Source organism: Rhinopithecus roxellana, chromosome 5, assembly GCF_007565055.1.
Source record: "Rhinopithecus roxellana isolate Shanxi Qingling chromosome 5, ASM756505v1, whole genome shotgun sequence".
In the NCBI taxonomy this organism is placed as follows: Eukaryota; Metazoa; Chordata; class Mammalia; order Primates; family Cercopithecidae; genus Rhinopithecus; species Rhinopithecus roxellana.
The window spans coordinates 163,699,401-163,722,499 of record NC_044553.1 but is presented as its reverse complement, the minus strand read 5'-3'; the positions used below and the strand labels follow the sequence as shown (position 1 = coordinate 163,722,499).

At 54.5% G+C, this 23,099-nt stretch overlaps 1 protein-coding gene across 7 annotated transcripts; it reads right to left on the bottom strand.

Moving 5' to 3' along the window:
• Positions 1-12,325: 12,325 nt before the first annotated feature.
• On the bottom strand, positions 12,326-22,248 carry CLBA1 (clathrin binding box of aftiphilin containing 1). Of its 7 annotated transcripts, none has more exons than XM_010376924.1 (6): positions 21,180-22,248; positions 18,451-18,596; positions 15,976-16,105; positions 14,783-14,899; positions 14,154-14,290; positions 12,801-13,256 (listed from the first exon to the last, which is right to left on the bottom strand). In XM_010376924.1, the coding sequence occupies exons 1-6, from the start codon at positions 21,597-21,599 to the stop codon at positions 13,220-13,222; spliced, it is 987 nt and encodes a 328-aa protein (XP_010375226.1). In that variant the 5' UTR covers positions 21,600-22,248; the 3' UTR covers positions 12,801-13,219. The 7 variants fall into 7 exon arrangements, 6 of the variants coding, with proteins under 6 accessions (XP_010375227.1, XP_010375226.1, XP_030786294.1 ...); XR_004057283.1 differs by having other exon boundaries at positions 13,128-13,256; positions 14,154-14,319; XM_010376925.2 differs by lacking the exon at positions 14,154-14,290 and having other exon boundaries at positions 12,326-13,256.
• Positions 22,249-23,099: the final 851 nt, after the last annotated feature.

Genomic DNA, 23,099 nt, shown 5'->3' with positions numbered 1-23,099 from the left:
GATTACAGGCATGAGCCACCGCGCCGGGCCTTTTTGGTTTTTTGACGGAGTTTCACTCTTGTTGCCCAGGCTGGAGTGCGATGGCGTGATCTTGGCTCGCTGCAACCTCTGCCTCCCAGGTTCAAGCGATTTTCCTGCCTCAGCCTTCCGAGTAGCTAGGATTACAGGCATGTGCCACCACACCCGGCTAATTTTTGTATTTTTAGTAGAGATGGGGGTTTTGCCATGTTGATGAGGCTGGTCTCAAACTCCTGACGTCAGGTGATCCACCTGCCTCAGCCTCCCAAAGTGCTGGGAATATAGGCGTGAGCCACCGCACCTGGCCGTGTATGTGGTATTTTTAAGTATGTAGCTACAAATTGACTTTAATTGGGAACACATTTTCCAAGTGTTTAACAATTTTGTTTACAAAATGTTTATTCAGAAACAGAAATACAAATTGCAGTGACCTAAAATTTTGGCACTGTTCTCTGTAGTCTGCTTCTGACTGAACTGAGGGGAGAGGGCATTTTAGTTGATGGGTTCACGGGGGCATTTCCTGACACATGGTGGGTGCCCCTCCTGTGCAGTGCACCTTGCACACAGCTTCGGAGCCCCTTCCGCCTCAGAAGTTCAGTTTCTAAGGTTAAAAAGTAATGCATATTTATTTGAAGACGTGGAACAGTGTGAAGATAGCAGATTCCTCCCAGGGAACCGATCTTCCTTTCAGGGGTGACAGCGTGCCTTGGAGAACCCTGCCTGCTCTGCCCACAGATTCCTGCGCAGGATTTCCTCAGGGTAGGGGGGTCTCTGCAGGGCTGAGCCCAGCCGTCTGGGCCTGGATCCCTGCTGGGCCACAGCCAGGCCAGGCGCCTTCTCCCAGGTTCACTCCTTAGTGAAGTGGGCACTTCAGTGATGGAAGCAGGACTCAGCAGCAAACTGCAGAACAAGTGTCGACATTGGGCTCACCCTATGGAGTCCGCGTTGCCGGATGAGCAGGCTGGCGGAGCCGCCGGAAAGACCTGGCTGGGATGGGTGGGTGTCTGAGCTGCAAACACTTGATGTGCTGCGTTGGTGTCTACCTAAAGACCCGAGAGTGGTGGGATCACGTCCCTCATCATAAACTATCACAGTTGGTTTCTGGGTTGCTAGAAGTTTCCATCTGCAACCAGCGAGCCACGTCCTTAACTGGGATTTGACTGACCTGAGCCAAGCTTTCCATGTGGCAGTGCTGTGTGTGCTGGGTTGCTGCATTTACTCACAGGAAGGCCGCTGTTCCTTCTCATACCCTGTGTGGAGATGGCTGTGTCCTCAATGCCCACTCAGGGTTTGTAGTGGAGCCAAGCAGGGAGGGGAGTTGTGTGGATGCCTGAGGGTTCGAGAGTAACCTCCATTTCTCGGTGGTGAGCCTTTGCAGTATTCTCAGGACTGGCAGTCGCCTGTCTGGGAAGATGTGACTGCCAAGTGCAGCCCTCAGCTGAGGTGTCACAGATGTTGCGTGGTCGCTCCGGCAGGCCTGCTGCAGCTGGACACAGTTTTAAGCCCCTGGGGCTGCTTGCTGCCCCATGCAGGTGTACCCTTCATCAGCCCATCCCTCACTCCGTCCTGCCCCTGGGAGATAAGACCTTGCTTCTCAGATCTGTACCCCTTGCCTCTCACAGTGGGCCTGAATGAACCTCTGCACTGTGCAGGGGAGGCCAGCAGGGGCTGGGGGGGCCTTGCAGAGGAGGCTGGGAGCAGCTCCGTGGATTGTTCCTGAAGCTGTCAGAACCAGCTGAATGAACTGGAGGTGCAGGTGAAGGCCTACTTCTTGGGTAACAGTTTGGTCAATGCCAGAACAAGACGCTTGGAAAACCTACAGAGAGCTGGAATGGAAGGTCCAGGAAAGGTCCTAAAAATGACATGCTCTGAGCAGCCTGTTGGCCACGGCCACTGTGCAGTGGTTCCCGTCGGCCTCTGGACACCAGGCTCGGGCTCACTGCCTGGCCCGGCCCTGCCACCTTTGGGACCTTCAGGGGCCCTTCAGCACCCTCGTCTTTCTGTGAAAAAGCCCCAGATGTACAAGCTGTGCCCAAATGCCCCGGTTGGCCTGAGGCCCTGTAACCTTGCTGCCCCCACACTCCTGCAGACCATCAGACTGGGGAGTAGTCACTGATCCGCTTGAAGGTTAGCAAGTTGCATGGCGGGGAGCAGGTGGGTGTCCACAGGCACCTGTTGGGTGGACGCCCAGAGTGGAGTTGAAAACCACCTCAGATTCAAAACAAAGCAACCTGGACGGGGCTGTTACAAACACACAGTCTCTGCCTGATGAAAGCTCCTCTGTCCTGCACTCATACATGTGCCTCCCTGCAAGTGCCTCTGTCGCAAGCTGCAGAGAAATCTGGCATACCAGGGGAACCTGCCCACCAGGCTGCCCGGTGATCCTCTTCCTGGAGTTGAGGCACAGCACAGCCAGGCCCACGGACTGCATCTGGTTGACAGGACTTTCATTAGAGGTGGTTTCATTTCCCACTGGGGTCAGTGAAGGGGCATTCCAGGACCCTACAAAGAGCTGGGCAGGCCTGGGGACAGAGGGCACTGTGGTGCTGGGCCCCAGGAGGGGCTGCCCCACCATTGACCCCACCAGTGATGAAGCCGGGCAGCCTGCAGGGCGAGAGCCAGGGGGGTGCTTGCTGCCCACAAGCTGAAGATCTGGTCCCAGGAAGCTCTCCCAGGGGCTCTGCCATCTTCACCCTGTTCTTCCTGTCTAGGCTGGTGGCCTAGCCTGTGGCAGCTGTGCTGGACCCAAGCACCCAGCAGGACCAGCTACCCACTGAGGGGCAGGAGAACAAGAAGGGGCACTGCCCAGCTCCGAGAGCTCAGTCGGGGCGGTGCCTCTGCCTCCCGACCCTGGCCAGAGGCTGGAGCCTGTCCCGATGACTGGCTGTACCGAGTCGGTCCAAGCCCAGACCCATAGTGAAACACAGGCGGAAAGGTGCTCCCTCCATCCTGGCTGCCTGCTGTGGGGACTGTCTGGGTGGTGTAGGAGGGTGTGCACGTGTGTGTGCAACTACATGTATGTGCATGTGCACCTGGACGGGTGTTGGGGGTGAGGGCCAGGGAAGTGATCAGATCCCAGCCCGTTCGAGGATCCTGGTTTGTGATCCCGTCCCTGTGACCATGGGGCCACCACTCCTGCAGAGCTGCTCAGCTGTGGTCACACTGCGTGCGGCTGCCAGGAGCCTGGGCCATGCATTTTCCTCCTCGCCCATGGGCCTGGCCAGCCTGGTGCTGAGGGTCACTGGGGACTGGGAGGGTCCCCAGGAGGCCACAACCCCGCCACTGCTCCAAACACTTGGCTCATGGTTCCCCATGCTCGCGATCTGGATGCAAGTGGAGAGCCAGGCAAAGCTCCCAGCCAGCGGTGGAGGTGCTGTCCCGAAGCCGGCAGGCTTGCCTGGAACAATTCAAACGCCCAGAGCCGGGAAGCAGGACATTGAGCCCCGGGCCTGCCACCTGGGCTAACCAGATACTAGCATTGTTCATCTTTTTTTTTCCTTTGAGACAGAGTCTCTTACTCTGTCGTCTAGGCTGGAGTGCAGTAGCACAATCCTGGCTCACTGTAACCTCTACCTCCTAGGTTCAAGCAATTCTCCTGCCTCAGCCTCCAAAGTAGCTTGGGTTACAGGTGCCTGCCACCACGCCCGGTTAATTTTTTATTTTCAGTAGAGACAGGATTTCACCATGTTGGCCAGGCTGGTCTAAACTCCTGACCTCAAGTGATCCGCCAACCTCAGCCTCCCAAAGTGCTGGAATTAGAGGCATGAGCCTCTGTACCCGGTCTTTTTTGTTTTTTTTTTGTTTTTAGTTTCTGAAAGAATTTTAAAGCAAATCCCAGATGTTGAGACATTTTGACCCTAAAAACACGTTAAAGTTTTGTCCTTTTTTTTTGAGACAGAGTTTCCCTCCGTCACCCAGGCTGGAGTGCAGTGGCACGATCTCAGCTCCCTGCAACCTCTGCCTCCCAGGTACAAGCAATTCTCCTGCCTCAGCCTCCTGAGTAGCTGGGACTACAGGCATGTGCCACCATGCCCAGCTAAATTTTGTATTTTTAGTAGAGATGGGGTTTCACCGGGTTAGCCAGGATGGTCTCGATCTCCTGACCTCGTGATCTGCCCGCCTCAGCCACCCAAAGTGTTGGGATTACAGGCGTGAGCCACCGCGCCCGGCCCCTTTCATTTCCTTTTTAACTTTTAAAAATTGAGGTATGGCCGGGCGCGGGGGCTCACACCTGTAATCCCAGCACTTTGGGAGACCGAGGTGGGTGGATCACAAGGTCAGGATATCAAGACCAGCGTGGCCAAGATGGTGAAACCCCGTCTCTACTAAAAATACAAAAATTAGGCTGGGCGCGGTGGCTCAAGCCTGTAATCCCAGCACTTTGGGAGACCGAGGTGGGTGGATCACGAGGTCAGGAGATCAAGACCAGCCTGGCCAAGATGGTGAAACCCCATCTCTACTAAAAATACAAAAATTAGGCTGGGCGCGGTCGCCCAAGCCTGTAATCCCAGCACTTTGGGAGGCCGAGATGGGCGGATCACGAGGTCAAGAGATCGAGACCATCCTGGCTAACATGGTGAAACCCTGTCTCTACTAAAAAATACAAAAAAAAAACTAGCCGGGCGAGGTGGCGGGCGCCTGTAGTCCCAGCTACTCCGGAGGCTGAGGCAGGAGAATGGCGTGAACCCGGGAGGCGGAGCTTGCAGTGAGCTGAGATCCGGCCACTGCACTCCAGCCTGGGCGACAGAGCGAGACTCTGTATCAAAAAAAAAAAAAAAAAAAAAAAAAAAAAAAAAAAAAAAAAAAAAATTAGCCAGGCGTGATGGCAGGTCCCAGCTACTTGGGAAGCTGAAGCAGATAATTGCTTGAACCCGGGAGGCAGAGGCTGCAGTGAGTCAAGATCGTGCCACTGCACTCTAGCCTGGGCAACAAAGTGAAACTCCATCTCAAAAAAAATAATAATAATTAATTTTTAGGCCGGGCGTGGCAGCTCATGCCTGTAATCCCAGCACTTTGGGAGGCGAAGGCAGGAGGATCACGAGGTCAGGAGTTCGAGACCAGCCTGGCCAAGATGGTGAAACCCCCCCATCTCTACTAAAAATACAAAAATTAGCCAGGCGTGGTGGCCTATAGTCACAGCTACTCGGGAGGCTGAGGCAGGAGGATCACTTGAACCTGGGAGGTGAAGGTTGTAGTGAGCCGAGATCACACCACTGTACTCCAGCCTGGGTGACAGAGCGAGACTCTGTCTCAAAATAAATAAATAAATAAATAAATAAATGTTTAAATTGACAAATAAAAATTGTATATGTTTATCATATACAACATGTTTTGAAATATGTGTACATTGTGAAACAGCTAAATAGAACTAATGTGCACCACCACACATGTCACTTTTTGGAGTGAGAATACTTAAATCTACTCTCTTAGTGGATTTATTTATTTATTTTTTTTTGGAGACGGAGTCTTGCTCTGCCGCCCAGGCTGGAATGCAGTGGCGCAATCTCTGCTCACTGCAACCTCTGACTCCCAGGTTCAAGCAATTCTCCTGCCTCACCCTCCTGAGTAGCTGTGACTACAGGCACATACCACCATGCCCAGCCAATTTTTGTATTTTTAGTAGAGATGGGGTTTCACCATGTTGGCCAGGATGGTCTTGATCTATTGACCTCGTGATCTGCCTGCCTCAGCCTCCCAAAATGCTAGGATAACAGGCATGAGCCATCACATCAGGCCCCCCGGCCTTTATTTTATCTTTGTGTAAAGATGAGGTATCACTTTGTTGCCCAGGCTGGTTTCAGACTGCTGGACTCACGTGATCCTCTTGCCTGGGCCTCCCAAAGTGCTGGGATTACAGGCGTGAGCCACCACACCTGGGAAGTTTGACTTTTTAGGTTCCACGTATGAGTGAGATCATGTGGGATTTGTCTTTCTGTACCCAACTTACTTCACTTAGCATAAATGCTTCGGGTTCATCTATATAGTTGCAAATGACAGGATTTCATTTTTTTTTTTTTTTTTGCAGCTGAATAGTATCCCATTGTGCATATGTACCACATTTCTTTATCCATTCATCTGTTGTTGGACACCTAGGTTGATTCCATGGCTTGGCTTGACTAGTGCTGCAATAAACATGGGGGTGCGGGTATCTCTTCAACATACTCATTTCCTTTCCTTTGGATAAATAGCCCGTAGTGGGACTGCTGGATGATATGGTAGTTCTATTTTTTTTTTTTTTTTTTTTTTTTTTTGAGACAGAGTCTCGCTCTGTTGCCCAGGTTGGAGTGCAGTGGCCGGATCTCAGCTCACTGCAAGCTCCGCCTCCCGGGTTTACGCCATTCTCCTGCCTCAGCCTCCCGAGTAGCTGGGACTACAGGCGCCCGCCAACTCGCCTGGCTAGTTTTCTTTTTTGTATTTTTTAGTAGAGACGGGGTTTCGCCGTGTTAGCCAGGATGGTCTCGATCTCCTGACCTCGCGATCCACCCGTCTCGGCCTCCCAAAGTGCTGGGATTACAGGATTGAGCCACCGCGCCCGGCCGGTAGTTCTATTTTTAACTTTTCTAGGCATCTCCATACTGTTTTCCATAATGGCGGTACTACTTTACACTCCCACCAACGGTGCGCAAGCATTCCCGTTTCTCTACACCATCACTGACATTTCGTCTGTTTAGAATAGCCATCCTAACAGGTGTGAGGGGATATCTTATTGCAGTCTTGATTTGTATTTCCCTGATGATTACTGATATGGAGCATTGGTTTCATATAGCTGTTGGCCATTTGTGTGTGTGTGTGTGTGTGTGTGTGTGTGTGTGTGTATTTTTGGAAAATGTCTGCTCGGCTGGGCACGGTGGCTCACGCCTGTAATCCCAGCACTTTGGGAGGCTGAGACAGTGAGTCACCTGAGGTCAGGAGTTCGAGACCAGCCTGGCCAACATGGTGAAAACCCATCTCTACTAAAAATACAAAAATTAGCCGGGCGTGGTGGTGGGTGCCTCTAGCCCCAGGTACTCGGGAGGCTGAGGCAGGACAATCGCTTACACTCAGGAGGCAGAGTTTGCAGCGAGTTAACGTCGTGCCACTGTACCCCAGCCTGGCTGACAGAGCAAGACTCCATCTCCAAAAAAAAAAAAAAGAAAAGAAAAATGTCTGTTCAGGTCCTTTTCCTTTTCCTATTTTTTTAATCAGGTTATCTGGGTTTTCTTTCTGTTAAGTTGAGTTCCTTACGTATTTTGGATATTAACCCCTTATCAGATATACGGTTTCCAAGTATTCTCTCCGATTTCCGAGGCTGTCTCCGGGCTGCGTTGGGCAGAGGCGGCTGCTTGTCCTCGCTGTGTGCTATCGCAGGTTATCTCTGCCTTCGGTTCGTTTGAATCAGGAGTCACGTGAGAGTCGCACATCACATGCTCTTTCGTCTTCACTTACGACCATCCCTTTTTCCTAGTGTTCTGCCATTTTCCATTGTGTTGATTTTGGCTTTCAGTTTTATTTCCTTCTTTCTGCTTACTTTTGGTTTAATTTGCTCTTTTTCTTGCACCTTAACATGAAATCTTAGGTGGTTTTGTACTTTTTTATTTTCTAATATAAGCATTTAAAGCTATAAATTTCCTTCTAAGCACTGCTTTCACTCAGATTTTCATCAGTGCACTTTATTGTTCAGTTTCAATTACTGTCTAAGTTTCCAGTGACCTCTGTGGACCCACTGGTTATCTGGACATGTGTTGTTCTCGTGACCTCCTGCTGTGTAGCCACCATCACTAGCTTCACAGCATGCAGCACCTACCATCTGCTACTGCCATGATCTCATGCCAGGGCTTGGCTGGGCTCAGCCGGGTGGTTCTTGCTGGGATCTGTCAAGCCATTGCTGTCAGGCAGCGGCTGCGGCTGGGTGCACCCCGCCCTGAAGGCTTCCTCCCTCCCAGGGCTGGCATGCTGGCCGGAAGGCTCCAGCAGCTGGGTCCTTGAGCATCTATCAGCATCTCTGGGGTCGCTCCAGACATTTCTCCAGCATAGAGGCTTCAGGGTGGCCAGGTGTTTTGCATGATGGCCAAAGTCTCTGAAGGCCATGTCCCTGGCCTCTGATGTGGCTGACGGCTCAGCATCTGATCTGCTTGGAGAGAGCTCCACGTCCACTAGAAAGAACGAGGGCTTTGCAGTGTCACTCAGGCCAGGTGATGGTCACGTTCCTTCAGGGCCTCTAGGAATCAAAGGCCAGGATAGATTTACACATTCAAGAAATTTTGGGAAATACTTATGAAGGACAAAAGGGCTAGAAAGCAGGAGCAGGCAGAGGAAAGCTGCCAGCCTCGATGCAAGCCTGGCATCTGTGGGAGGAAGGGCATCTGCCACAGCCATGGGCCCAGGGCAGAGTGCCCATCTGAGGCTGAGGTGGGCAGAAATGGCTGGCTCTACACCACTCTATACTCAACACGGACTGGGGACAGCTGGGAGGGGGCAGCAGCTGGCTGGGAGAGGGGGCTTCCCTCTTGGGTCAGGTACTCTATCAGTATTATTTGGCACAGGAGCCCAACATGGCACGATGGACCCCAGCATGCCCCATGTTTGCACTGGCGCTGCTCCTGAGCACCCACTCCAGTAGGGTGCTCCTGGGGGCACCTGTCCTCCTGCCAGCTGTCCCTGCAGACCAGCTCCAGCTCAGCTCCTTTGCCTAGGCCTGTTCCTGTGCAGCCACACTCGCTGGAAAGGCCTGCATCTCAGCCTGGGAGGGCAGGGGGCCTCAGTCAGGCCTTAATTCCTCACTGTACTTCACCCCCAACCCAGAGAAGCTGCTTTCCCGTACCTGCTACTTCAGGGCCTATGAAGTAAGTCTTTATTGAAAAACAAAAACAAAGAGGCCAAGGCAGGAGGACGGCTCGAGCTCAGGAGTTCAAAGGCCAAGGCAGGAGGGCGGCTCGAGCTCAGGAGTTTCAAAACCAGCCTGGGCAACATGGCAAGACCCTGTCTCTAATCAAAACCAAACCAAACCAAACCAAGACCCTTTTAGTAGTTAACCAACTTTTACTAGTTAATTTTTTTTATTCTTTTTTTTTTTTTTTAAGAGAGGGAGTCTTACTCTGTTGCCCAGGCTGGAGTGCAGTGGTGTGATCACAGCTCACTGCAGTCTCCAACTCCTGGGCTCAAGCAATCCTCCCACCTCAGCCTCCTGAGTAGCTGGACTACAGGTGAGCGCCACCACACCAGGCTAATTTTTTTTTACTTTTTGTAGAGATGAGGGGGTCTCACTATATTGCCCAGCCTGGTCTCAAACTCCTGGCCTCAAGCGATCCTTCCACCTCGGCCTCTCAAAGTGCTGGGATTACAGGTGTGAACCACACACCAGGCCTAGTAATTCTTTATAGTTTTTCTTCTTCAGATAACTGGTGTAGTTTGTGTATCCTGGCTGATAATGCCTTCATTTTTAAAGAATATATATATATATATTTTGAGATGGAGTCTCGCTCTGTTGCCCAGGCTGGAGTGCAATGGCATGATCTCGGCTCACTGCAACCTACCCCTCCCAGGTTCAAGTGACTCTTGTCTCAGCCTCCTGAGTAGCTTGTATTACAGGCATGCGCCACCACGCCAGGCTAATTTTTGTACTTTTAGTAGGGACACGGTTTCTCCATGTTGGCCAGGCTGGTCTCAAACTCCTGACCTCAGGTGACTCACCTGTCTCAGCCTCCCAAAGTGCTGGGATTACAGGTGTGAGTCCCTGTGTCCGGCCTAAAGAGTATTTCAATGTACGTGAACTTCTAGTTTGACCTTCCTTTTCCCTTCAGCACCGCAGATGTGGGTCCGTGGCCTTCTGGTGGGAAGTGAGCCACTGTTCTTATCATTGCTTCTCTATACGCATCTCCTGTTTCCACCCTAGCTGCCTTTAAGGCCTGTAGTATGTGTTCAGGTGTGGTTTTCTCCACATTACCTCCTTGCAGTTACGGAGATTCTTGGATCTGTGGACCTGATTTCTGAAATTCATGAATTTCAGAAAGTTCTTAGCGATTCAGTCTTGGAATATTTCTTCTTTCTTCTCTCCTGCTCCTGCTCTGGGACTCCAGTTCCACCCGGTCCGGCCGTCTGACTCTGGAACTCCAGTTCCACCCGGGTCGGCCGTCTGACTCTGGGACTCCGGTTTCACCCGGGTCGGCCGTCTGACTCTGGGACTCCGGTTTCACCCGGGTCGGCCGTCTGACTCTGGGACTCCGGTTTCACCCGGGTCGGCCGTCTGACTCTGGGACTCCGGTTTCACCTGGGTCGGCCGTCTGACTCTGGGACTCCGGTTTCACCTGGGTCGGCCGTCTGACTCTGGGACTCCGGTTTCACCCGGGTCGGCCGTCTGACTCTGGGACTCCGGTTTCACCCGGGTCGGCCGTCTGACTCTGGGACTCCGGTTCCACCCGGGTCGGCCGTCTGACTCTGGGACTCCGGTTCCACCCGGGTCGGCCGTCTGACTCTGGCCCGCAGATCTCGGACCCTCTGTCGTTTCCCTCCCCTCTCCCTGGGTTTGGATCTCTCTAGTGCCCAATCTTCATGTTAACTGATCCATTCCTTTGTGGTGTCCAGTCTGCTGTTAAACCCATCTAAAGAGGATTCATTTATATACTATGTTTTCATTTCTAGCATCTTCATTTTGTTCTTTTCTGAAGTGTCCCTGTTTCTGCTGAACGTCTCTATCACTTCGTGAATGTCACCTGCTATTTCCACAGGCCCTCCCCACCTCCCCAGAGTTCCTTCAAAGCCCTTGACTTCAGTTTTACCACTGGGGCTGTCTCTGCTTCTGCTGCTCACTGTGGCTCACGTTTTCTTGCCTTTTCACGTGTCTTGTAATGTCTTATTGTAGGCTAGACAGTTCACATAAAAGAACAATAGAGGCTGAAGCAAACAATGTTTATTTCCAGCGAGGGGCACGTGCCTTCCGCTGTGAGGCTGCCAGAGTGGGGACGGAGCTGTCCTTTCCTGTAGTTGAGCTGGTTCTGGACTTCTCTGCAGCTGTAGTTAGGCCTTCAGATGCCCTGAGGGTAAATCAGGGTGCGGCTTCGGTGGGGTCTGAGCTCTGAGCACAGTGATTGCGGACATCAGCCTGTGTGTCGCAGCCAAGGCACCGGCTTTGGGGCCTGCATGATTTCTCTGTTCTTCAGCCGGACTGCCGTCCTTTTGGCCACTGGGGGCTTCCTTTGCTCTCCATTCCAGCCCCTTGCCTGGTGCCCGGGGTGTCCTGCAGCCCTGCTGCCTCTTCCTCAGCCTTTGGGGGCTTGCCTCCCGCCCACTCTCCCAGCTCCCCTGCTGGGCCTCCAGACTTTGGGAACAAAAATCCCAGCATGTCTGTGAGAGGGGCGTTCTCGGGGAAGTGTCTGTCAGCTCCCTGCCCCCACTCCCAGCTTTTGGCACTTTCTTCCTGAGCGCTCAGTGTGGACCTGAGTGGGGCCGGGGAGCTTTGAACCTGTCTGTTGCAGGGTCCTCCAGACCCTGGGGGCTTGGCAGCCTGCATAGTGAGTGAGCGGTTTGCATGCATGTTGCCTGGTCCCTCCTTACCTGACTCTGTGAGGGTCCTCCTCCTCTCACTCGCCTCTGCGGACAAGAGCAGCAGGGCCTCTCTTCTCTACCGGGCACCACAGAAGTCAGGTTTGGAACCTGTTGCTTCTGAGGTTCCTGTAAGGCCACAGGGAGGTCAGGAGAAAGGCTTGGCCTTCTGAGGTCTGTGGGTCACTAACATCCAGCCAGGTGAGGAGCAAGGGCCACCACGGGTGACACCGTGATGCCGTGGCACAGTCTGAACCCGAATCTTGGAATGGAAGGAGCAGGATGGAATATTTTGGCTTGTTAAAGTCTAACTTTTAAAGGTTAGGAAACCAGGGCATCTCCTGGAGGGGCTTTATAAAGGGGCCCAAAAGACAGTGCCTTTGAAGGAAGCTGCGTGTTAGAAAAAGTCTAAATTCCCAGTTTCACCTGGCTGAAAATGAAAAATAAAAACAGCTTTCCAAAACATGTGATATCCAAAAACAAACAAAACGGAATGATCCTCATCACAGACCTAAAGCCACGTGCAGCATGGTGCTGGCTGTGCAGCTGGGTGGCTGAGGCCATGCTGTGTACAGGGACATCCACCTCCTCCTCCCTTATGATGGAAACTCCTGCCCATCACTGCACACATCCCACTGATAACCACGGCAACATGGAGGCTGCGGTCCCCCGTGTGGCCTTGGCTGGATCAGAGATAGCCAGGGTGGCTGCTTGCTTAGACTTCAGGCCTCCCCTGGGGACAGGATTTCAGGTATCAGTCCCCCCAGCTGATGAAGCAGTGAGAACAGGCTTATCTAAGCGGTTTTATTTAATAAAATTTTACAAAAGTCAGGGCTGACTTCTTGGCTCTGCCGTTCGAAGAGCACAGTTTTCCTTAGCAGATAATTAGGGGAAGCCATGGGCCCACCAGAAGCTCTCGCAGGCCAGTGGTGCGACTTCCTGTCCACAACCATGAGGGAGAAAGGCCTGTCCTTGAGGCTGCTGGGCAGAGGCCCGGGCAGTGAGTGAGGGCACCTGCGAGGCTTTGAGGAAACTGCACACCTGCACACCCTCATGGTGCCCTGACCACATGGCAGCCAGGGCCAGGGCAGAGTGTGACAGCCAGAGGGTTTCTGAGCACTCTCAACAGCTGTCTCTCTGGTGACATTTCAGCGCCTTCCCCTTTTCCTCTGAACTCATGGATTTGACCACAAGTTATTCCCCCTAGCCTAAGCAGCCTAGAAGCCATGCCCAGGGTCCATCCCTGGGTACCCCCCGCCAGGTGCCAGAAGCATTCACATGGGCCAGGGGGCCCATGGGTGCCACCTGGACCCCGAGAGCCTGCCATGGCACCCAGAAACCTCTGTTTCCCCACAAGGACTGGCTCTGCCAAGGACACATCCTCCATCTCCTGGTCAGACCTGAGATGAGCCCAGAGCACAGGACAGGTCCCGTTGGAGAGATCCCAGGAATGGGCCTGGGATCTGGAAAACAGCTCCACAGACAGTTCTGGTTTCCACATCAACCCAACCAGGAAGAAAATGAAAAATTCCTCATGAAGGTACAAAGTACTCCTGATGTTAGCAAATGTCGCTATTAAAGAGTGTCAGTTTGAGCGTGCGCGGCGTGAACATCTTTTTCCTTGGCACAGTGATGTGCTGGCCACCTCCGCATGAGGGCATCTTCGGGAAGCGGCTGCATGTCCTCAGCCTCCCCTGTCTGCTGCCAGGCGGCCCCGAGAGCTGAGATGAGAGGACAGCAGTCAGGCACGCGCACCCCCGGCAATGAGAAGCGCTTGCTTGGGCGTTTGCCCCTGGCCACCCCGGCCTCTCGGCCCCTAGGGTTCTCTCCTTGGTTCTCCTCTTAGGGACCTTCTCATCATGAGGTGTCACCAGAGGCGCACAGGGAAAACATGCTGGGGCTCCTCATGATTGAGTCTATGGCTCTGGCCTGCAGCCAGCCCCGACGACAGCAGTGGGCCCACATCTTAGGAGGGGTCTCTGGCCCTTGTGCTCCGTGTCTGGCACTCCTTGGTGGAGGCTGCCACTACCCTCCACACTCACAGCCCTGCAGTGGCCACTCTTGGACTACACCACAGACTTCCCCCAAACAGCTGTGGCTGGACGTCTGCCCCAGTATGGGCTGTTGTGAACAACACAGCCACAAACATTTCTTTACGGCCTGCTGCTCTAGGACAACCCTCCTGTGCTGCGGTGTTTTTCAAAAAGATGGACAGCCTGTGAAGACGGCCGATGAGGGCCCTCTTCTGTCGCACCATGACACCTGTCACCTGTCACCTGTATGCTGACCACCCAGGGCACCCCCACGTCAGCTGGGGGCAGTGCCACATTCATGCCAATTCTTGCCCAGAAGCTGACCCTGGCTGCCTCCTCTGCTATGCAACCTTCCTGCTGTCCCAGCTCAGGCTCAGGTCCTTGTCACCTTGTACCAGGCCACAGGGCAGTACTTTACCCCTGCGCCTCCCTGCATGTCACTCTTCATGCAGATGGCTGCCCGTGTGTCCTCCCACCATCTCCTGGGTGTACACAATGAGCCCCGACTGTTCCAGGGTCCTGGGTCTCCAGGATGAGAGGAAACCAGGTGAGCTAGGCCTGGCCATCTCACCCCTCCTGCAATACCTGGTCTGAGAGTGGGCTCCAGACTCCAGCCCAGAAAAGCTTTTCTTCTCCCTGATAAAAGAGAGCTGCAGGAAGAAGTCCCCTTCTCTCCTCATCCTCTCTTCTGCCTTGAGCTGTGATGATGTGATGAAGTGACTCTGCGGCAAGACCGCAGCTCATGAGAAAGCTGTGGGCAGACCCTGTGTAAGGTAAGCGGCCTGTGACTGAGGCCGCCAGTCAGCTCAGTCCATGACAGCTGCCCAGGCGGAGTCACATCCCCTGGCCCAACAGTCACAGCCTGGTCCTGCCTCATCCTTCCAGCCTCGTCATCCACACCTGGCGTCTCAGCTTCCCTGCAGCTCCTTCTCTGCCTGGCTTCTCCTGCCAGTTCTCCTGTGTGACCCACCCATATCCTGGGTTCTCTAGCCTAAGAGTCTTTCTGGATGATATTTATATTCCTTGGCACCCTGCAGTGGTGTTAACAATTTGCCTGTCTGCCCTAAATAGTAGAAATGTTTGTTTTCTGTTAAGTCCACACGACTCAACGGAATAAAACAAGCAACTGACTCACATCAGAGAAAGCAGAGGGCTCCGCATGTGTGGACACCACCGGCGCGGTTCCCCGAGGCCTCTCCTTGGTGACCACTCACCTTGGTCTGGATCAGGGCTTTACAATGCTGGAGACGGAAGCTGCTGACAGTGAGGAGGCCTTCAGGCTGTCTGAGGTCACAATCTTCCATGATGGGGCCCTGGCCTCCAGAAAGGTTCTAAGGAGACAGACCCCATCAGCCAGCCAGTACAGGCACCATTTTGTCTCCTGTTTTCTTTTCCCCGGAGCCCTTCTACTAATTTCATTCTAAAACTGCAAAGTTCTCTCAGGCCCCTCTGCAGGTCAGGTCACCCGTTTCCCCTAGCCCTGCCACTCGCTGCCCCATCCCCGGCTCACAGGCCTCGCTTCCCTTCAGGACCTCAGCGCCCCTCAGCTGCTCAGCGGGAATAACGCCTTCACGGCCACTTTCAGACACACCCTCCACGCTGCTGCCACTCGGAGCTGGCCCACCTCTGAGCCTTCTATTCAGGCTCCCATTTCCTAGCCTCCTGGTTCTCTGTTTTCCTCCCAATGATACAGTCAGGGCTGATCTCACTGGGAACCTCTCTGTTCCTTTCTGCCCTTCACTTCCTTCCTGGCCAGCCCATTGTGGCCCACAGGCCAACAGGGCAACCATTTTCATGCCCCTGTCCTCAACCAGGGCCAATCTGCCTGTCTGGCTGGCCCTTTCTGAGTTTTCCATGTTTGAAAATTTCCATAATATTTAAGAATGAAGAAAGATCCTTGAAATCTAGATTGCTGAAGGGCGGCCCTCCCTGTGACTGGTGTTTTCTGTGACAGCCCAGGAGCTTGAGCACATGCATGGCAGTCTGCAGTCTGTGCGTGGCAGTGGTGCGTGTGGTGGTGTGTGCGCACAGCAGCAGTGGCGTGCGTGTGGTGTGTGCGCACGGCAGCAGTGGCGGGTGCATGGGGTGTGCACACGGCAGTGTGTGGTGGCGTGTGTGCGGCAGTGTGTGTGCACTGATGCACATCTCTTGTGTGCGTTGTCAGGTGCGGGCTCAGGCCTTTCCAGAGCCTTTCCCTACCTCCTGCTCTAGGCTTTGCTGGCTCCTGCCTCAAGCATTCGGGATTCATCCAATGGCCTTGACACGTTTATGGGGCCACCTAGTGGCTTTAACCCACCTGACCCCACACTTCTGCCTACCCCCACCCCTTGGGCGTGGCCAAGGACCACTGGGTACAGTGAAGTTCAGCCACAGTCCCAGGAGCCCTGTGTCAACCCAAACCACCTACCTTCTGCGCAGCATCTATTCCAAGAACAAGAAAGAAGTTCTCCTGGCAACGGGACTCGCTCCAGAGGCATTGAGAAGTAGACGTGGTATGTTTGCTCTGAAGGGCTCTCCAGAGTTTTCTGGATTCATTACTGGAAAACAGATGCAACTGTTAAAAGGTGACCTTGAAAGCCTTCTGAGGAGATCACTGAAGCACTGCCCAAGGCACACAACGGGGTGCCTGCCCTTTACCCCCAAGCCGAGACTCACGAGAGTTCTGTTAAGAACTCTAAAAGCAGCATTCCCGGGCTGGGCACGGTGGCTCATGCCTGTAATCCCAGCACTTTGGGATGCCGAGGCGGGCGGATCACGAGGTCAGGAGTTCAAGATCTGCCTGGCCAACATAGTGAAACCCCGTCTCTACTAAAAATACAAATACGGGCACCTGTAATCTCAGCTACTGGGGAGGCTGAGGCAGGAGAATCGCTTGAACCCGGGAGGCGGAGGTTGCAGGGAGTGGAGATTGCACCACTGCACTCCAGCCTGGGCAACAGAGTGAGACTCCATCTCAAAAACAAATAAAAATAATAATAATAACAATGTTCCCTGCAGGAGCACTGGCCTGCCTCGTTTATTTGTCCATTTACACTTTTATTCAAACAACACGTGCCATCCTGCAGTACCCCAACCCACCTCCCGTGCCCCCTCTATGCCTCACAGCACCTGGCCTGGAGTAGCTTACTCACTGCCACTACTGACTGTCTCCTCCAAGGAGTGGAAGCTCCATGAGGCTAGGTATTTTGCTGGTTTTGTTCACTCAAGTGCCTAGAACTGTGCCGAGTACAAAATAGATGCTCACGAACCAAGAGTACCAATGCATGCTTAGGAGAACAAATGAACAAACCAACGGTGAATGTCTACTCTGTGCCACGTCACTGCTATGTACTGTGAGGGACTGAGAAGGTCTGCTGTAGGAAGTTCATGCTCTAGCAGAGAAGGGCACATGAGTACAAGGCCAGGTGTGGCAGCTCGCTCTGGGAGACCGAGGATGGCAAATCACTTGAGCTCAGGAGTTCGAGACAAGCCTGAGCAACATAGCAAAACCTTGTCTCTATAAAAAATACAAAAATTAGCTGGGCGTGGTGTCGGGTGCCTGGAGACCCAGTCAGGAGACTGAGGGAGGAGGACTGCTTGAGCCTAGGAGGCGGAGGTTGCAGTGAGCTGAGATTGCGCCACTGCACTCCAGATAACTACAGAATAAGAGCAGATGTGCTAAACGCCAAACCATTTCCAAAAAATACCCCAGTGTTTCAGAACACACAAACCATGCTCTACTCCACCCCCAAAGTACCATCCAGCCTTCTGTTCCACGAGTGTCCAGCCCTGCCAAGTCCTGACACCCAGGACTCCCCATGCCTCTGGGTCTGAGAGTCGTGCGGCTGGGGACAGAGATGTCAATACTGCCAGCACAGTGCCCACCCCCACCGTGGGCTTGCTGGGACCACATTCTTGGCAGCTTTTCCCCAGGGGTCATGCTTTGCAGAAGCACCACATACAGAGGGCATACTGGCCATCTAGGCAACGCTGGTTGTGGCCTTCTGGGCTCCAGGCCTCTGTCCTCAAGCCCCTGTGGAGGGTACCCTGGGGCAGGTGCTGGGTTGGACCCCAGTAGAGGCCACAGTGGGCCAGGGCTGGAGCCCAGAATGGCCTGTCTGCAGAGCTCTCTGAAAGTCCAGGCCTGCTCCGAGACACACAAATCAGCAGGCTGACCTGGCTCTCCCCTGGCTGCTGGGAGACCCACCCCACAGACCACACCGAGGGGCACGGAAGCTAGCTCTCCCCAACCTTCACTTCCCTCCTCTGTCTCAGGCCTTGGGCCAACTTACCTCGAGCTTCTCAACCACTGCTGCCTAATCCGCTAGAGCACCGTTTGTCTTTCAATGCTCAGTTGAAAGCGTGTCCCTGGAAAATGGCCATCTGCGAGCGACTGCGGGTGCACTTTCCCCTGGAAGCCCACAGCCCTGCAAGCAGCACTGGGAACACCCCTGGGGCTGGGCCTGGGGCTGACAATGGGGCTCCAGAGTGTGCAGTGTTTTCTCGAACTCTGTGGCTGAGGACCACGACGCAGCCAGGGTCCACTCAGCCAAGTCCCCCAGAAAGCCCCTGTGCCCACTGCTCAGGCCCACCAGCCACTCGCACTGAGTGCGAGCCCCCCACCCACCCCACCAGCACTGCACTGAGAGCCAAGGGGAGCTGGGCTTGGGTCCAACTGCTCCAGGTGAGCTGGTGGGGGAGGGGGATGAACAGGGCTCCGAGCGGAAGGCCAGAGCTGGAGCAATCGTGCTGCCTGCTTCTCATAGGACCCCACGACCACAGACAGCAAGGACTTCGGCAGAGATGCTACTCTCTATAAAGGCAAAAACAAAGCCTCACACACCTACTTTTATCCAACAAAAGTACAAATGCAGTTGCTGTAAGAAATATTTAAGTTCATTACCACAATTTATGTACACATTCAAGGCCAGGTTTTTCTTCACTGCTTATTTCTAGGAAATGGTCTATGGTGGAAACGTCTTCAGCTGCCTGCTGGACTGCTACTTCTTGAAAAGCACACTTTAAAATGTTCTCACAGCTGAGAATGGACTGAAAGAACAAAAGCATACCAAAGTTGGGAGAAAGACACACATACGTGACCTTCTTCCAAAGAAATAATTGTCATGGAAATGAAATTGGTAATTGATCATATCATTAGTGTTACTATCACTTGACATACTCATTCCTAAAAATCATCATGTTGGCAACATCACACAAAACCAGAGGACGCATGGGAAAGGTGGGGTTAGGGCAAAACATTCAAACTTCGTCAGTGACACATGAAAAAAGATGGCCACCCAATGTTCTGTTTTCCATGTTTGGTTAAGAAATTATATATGTGGGCCGGGCGCGGTGGCTCACGCCTGTAATCCCAGCACTTTGGGAGGCCGAGGCGGGCGGATCACAAGGTCAGGAGATCGAGACCACGGTGAAACCCCGTCTCTACTAAAAATACAAAAAAAAAGTTAGCCAGGCCCCGTGGCGGACGCCTGTAGTCCCAGCTACTCGGGAGGCTGAGGCAGGAGAATGGTGGGAACCCAGGAGGCGGAGCTTGCAGTGAGCCGAGATAGCGCCACTGCACTCCAGCCTGGTGGACAGAGCGAGACTCCGTCTCAAAAAAAAAAAAAAAAAGAAAAGAAATTATATATGTGGCCAGGCACAGTGGCTCACGCCTGTAATCCCAGCACTCTGGGAGGCCCAGGTGAACGGATCGTGAGGTCAGGAGTTCAAGACCAGGCTGGCCAACATGGTGAAACCCCGTCTCTACTAAAAATGCAAAAATTAGCCGGGCATGGTGGTGCGTGCCTATAATTCCAGCCACTTAGGAGGCTGAGGCAGGAGAATGGCTTGAACCCAGGAGGCGGAGGTTGCAGTGAGCTGAGATCGTGCCACTGCACTCCAGCCTGGGCGACAGAGCGAGACTCCGTCTCAAAAAAAAAAAAAAAATTTTTTTGAGACAGAGTCTCGCTCTGTCGCCCAGGCTGGAGTGCAGTGGCCGGATCTCAGCTCACTGCAAGCTCCGCCTCCCGGGTTTACGCCATTCTCCTGCCTCGGCCTCCCAAGTAGCTGGGACTACAGGCGCCCGCCACCTCGCCAGGCTAGTTTTTTGTATTTTTTTAGTAGAGACAGGGTTTCACCATGTTAGCCAGGATGGTCTCGATCTCCTGACCTCGTGATCCGCCCGTCTCGGCCTCCCAAAGTGCTGGGATTACAGGCTTGAGCCACCGCGCCTGGCCAAAAAAAAGAAATTATACATACTACAATAAGCACAGCACTTTACCTTGGAAAAGATGAAGGCTCACAGGCTGAGTTAGTGTGAAGGGGTGGGAGGAGGGCGGTCTGAACCAGGAGAGGTCCTAACACCAGGTGTTGACAGGTGTGCTACGTCGGGGTGCTGAGCGCTGTGTGAGGGTGTGCGTGTGAGTCTCATGTATTCCAACGGGCCCCAGCTCAGCTGGGGGCAGTTTTTTGCATTCACCTACTCTTCCTTGTGAAATTTCAACTATGCTCAAATTGTTCCCTAATACATCAATCATGCTGGAAAACAAATCCTGTATTCAAAACAAACATTACAGCAGACCTTACTCTATTGAGAGTGGATCTCAGCAGGATTCCAGGGAAACTGCTTTAGAAAACAAACAGTCCAGCCCTGAGAACCTAAATATCTTTATTGCCTTCCTCACTGGTTTTATTTCTTATCTCTCGTGATGGTGTTTGGGATGAACCATTTGGGAAGAGGTGGCAGAGAAAGAGGAACAATGGAAGGAAGAAGACAGGAAAAAGAGAAGGAGTCAGTCTGCTCTGAAAGAGCAGGGGCAGGGGCTGAGGGCTGGGACCCTGGCTCCTGGACAGGTCGGACTGGGCATCACCCAATTCATTACAAGAAAGTTGAAATGTCGGCCGGGCGCGGTGGCTCAAGCCTGTAATCCCAGCACTTTGGGAGGCCGAGACGGGCGGATCGCGAGGTCAGGAGATCGAGACCATCCTGGCTAACACGGTGAAACCCCGTCTCTACTAAAAACTACAAAAAACTAGCCGGGCGAGGTGGCGGCGCCTGTAGTCCCAGCTACTCGGGAGGCTGAGGCAGGAGAATGGCGTGAACCCGGGAGGCGGAGCTTGCAGTGAGCTGAGATCCGGCCACAGCACTCCAGCCTGGGTGACAGCGCGAGACTCCGTCTCAAAAAAAAAAAAAAAAAAAAAAAAAAAAAAAAAAAAAGTTGAAATGTGATCATGTGATTTTAGAAGCTCTGAGACTTCTAAATTCAGCAGATTAAGAATTCAGACAAAAAGCTCCTCCTCAAATGCCCTGAGCTGGGACCAGTGCAGCCCCCGCCAATGGGGAGTGGACAGGCCAGGGGAGGAATGGTCAGAGAGAGTGACCCAGCTCAGGTGGCCCCCACCTGGCCTTGGTGTGACCCATTTCTGCAGCCTCCTCTGCCAACTCATTCCTTCCCTGGCCTCAGGATGGGACAGCCAACCACATGGCCAGGGACGAAGGCCAGGAGAGCAGCAGACCCTCCGAGGCTCTCAGCCCCCTCCCTGGCCAGCATGCCACAACATTCGAGGGCTGCAGGCCTCTTGGTGTGTACACATATCCCACTCAATATAGTGACCACAGCACGGCAGAAGTACCTCAGAAGGTGAGACGGCAGCAGTTCCTGTCACCCAAGGTCCGCCCTGGCACGGTTGGTGAGAACTGCACTCCTTTGGGGCAGAAGTGGTTCTTGGTGGCTGGGGTTCTGTGGGTCTCTCCAGGAGTTCAAGGGACTGTGAGAATTGTCCAGACTTGGCTGAAGATTCCCGAAAGCCTTCAAACTCCCCCCAAGTGCTGCTGTGTTCCCCAGGGTCAGGATATCGGGTAACGCAGGTGGAACCGCCCTCACCGGGCAGGGAGATGATGGCTTTCCCATCGGACAGGAGGTCGGGGCAGGTCCGTATCCATTCCAAACTGTCATCACTTAGCCTCTCAGGTGCCACTCGGAGGGAAGCGCTGGCTGCTTCCTCCCGGAGGTCACTCAAAGGCTCTCCCCGCAGCTCCTGCCGGCCTTGCATCTTGGAGCCGCCAGGCCAGCAGGGGCCCGATGGGCAGCTGCTCAGGAGACATGCACGCTGCAGTGCTGGCCGCCCGGGACTGCCCAACCTTCCCCTGCCCTGGAGAGGGCCTGGGGACGCTGCAGGAGTGCCCCGGGCTGCCCAGTGGCTGACGGTGGAAAGTGCCCACGTGCTGCTGTGCAACTGACACAAACCACAGGCACGGCCCGGTCGCGCGGGAGTCCTGGCTTCCTCCTACGCGTGCGAGCGCGGAGTCTGACACAGGGGCGTGTACCGGACCCACGGCAGGTGTGAGAGGGGCCGCCCAAAGCGGGGCTCCTGCTCTGGAAGGACCAGCGAGGGGGCCTGGGAGGTCCACGCTGGCCAGAGGGAGTGGGTGCGGCGCCCCAGGGCCTCCCGAGAGTCCCTCTCGCACGCGGCCCGCAGGGCAGCCCTGGACCGCCTGAGCCTGGACAGGGTCCCAGGTGGCCGGCTAAGCGCCTGGCCCACGGCTCCCGAGAGTCCCCGCGTGTCCTGGGTCCCGGCCCGGGCCCCGCACCCACCTTCGTCGCCGCCTCGGCAGGGCCGCGCGGGGCCAGGCCGAGAGAAACCTGCAAACAGCAGTCCCCTCCTGCCTGCGCCGCCCCGTTGCCTGGCAACGGCGTGCGCCAGCTCCGCTTCCGGCGTCCGCCGACGTGGCGTCAGCACGCATCGGGGCGTGGCCAGCGCCGGCCCCCGCCCTCCAGGCCTCGTGTCCCCCCCCCCCTCGCCTTCCCTGCCCGGTGGCGCCTCCGCTGCTGGTGGGATCGGACTTCCCCACCGACCGAGCCCTGGGCGCGGGGCCGCTCGAGCTTTCTGTCCGTGCTCAGTTCGCCGCCCGAGTGGTTCTTTCTTTCTTTCTTTTTTCTTTTTTTGAGACGGAGTCTCTCTCTGTCGCCCAGGCTGGAGTGCAGTGGCGTGATCTCGGCCACTGCAAGCTCCGCCTCCCGGGTTCACCCCATTCTCTTTCCTCAGCCTCCCGAGTAACTGGGACTACAGGCAGCCGCCACCACACCCAGCTGATTTTTTGTATTTTAATAAAGACGGGGTTTCACCGTGTTAGCCAGGATGGTCTCGATCTCCTGACCTCGTGACCCGCCCGCCTCGGCCTCCCAAAGTCCTGGAATTACAGGCTTGAGCCACCGTGCCCGGCCCTAGAGTGGTTCTTTCTTTATCATGACGAGCTGCCCAGGTCCCGCAGCCCCCTCTCCCTGCGCCCCGCAGCCGAACTCGCTGCGCCGCCGACCCCGCTGTGGGTACAGCTGAGCGACGGCCCCTCAGGACTCCAGCTCCCCCAGGCGAGAGCCAAGTCCGTCTTGCTGACTCCTGAACCCCAAAACCTCGCCCGCTCCTAACTCGTCCCCATTCCTGGGGGAAGGAGCGGCGGGGAGGCTCCACCCCTCCCTCGCAGGCCCCACGGAGTGCCCCCCCTCCCTTGTCACCAGCCAGACCCAGGCAGAGCAGGGCTGGCAGACAGCCCCT

What these genes read in the sequence shown, in the direction of transcription:
- CLBA1 (XM_030930434.1), bottom strand. Translation starts at nt 21,599, where the DNA reads ATGCAAGGCCGGCAGGAGCTGCGGGGAGAGCCTTTGAGTGACCTCCGG. An exon ending in GAATAGATGCTGCGCAGAAG is followed by an intron (nt 14,900 to 15,975) that starts GTAGGTGGTTTG and finishes CTGTCTCCTTAG; the next exon opens with AACCTTTCTGGAGGCCAGGG. An exon ending in AAGCCCTGATCCAGACCAAG is followed by an intron (nt 14,291 to 14,782) that starts GTGAGTGGTCAC and finishes GTCTTGCCGCAG; the next exon opens with AGTCACTTCATCACATCATC.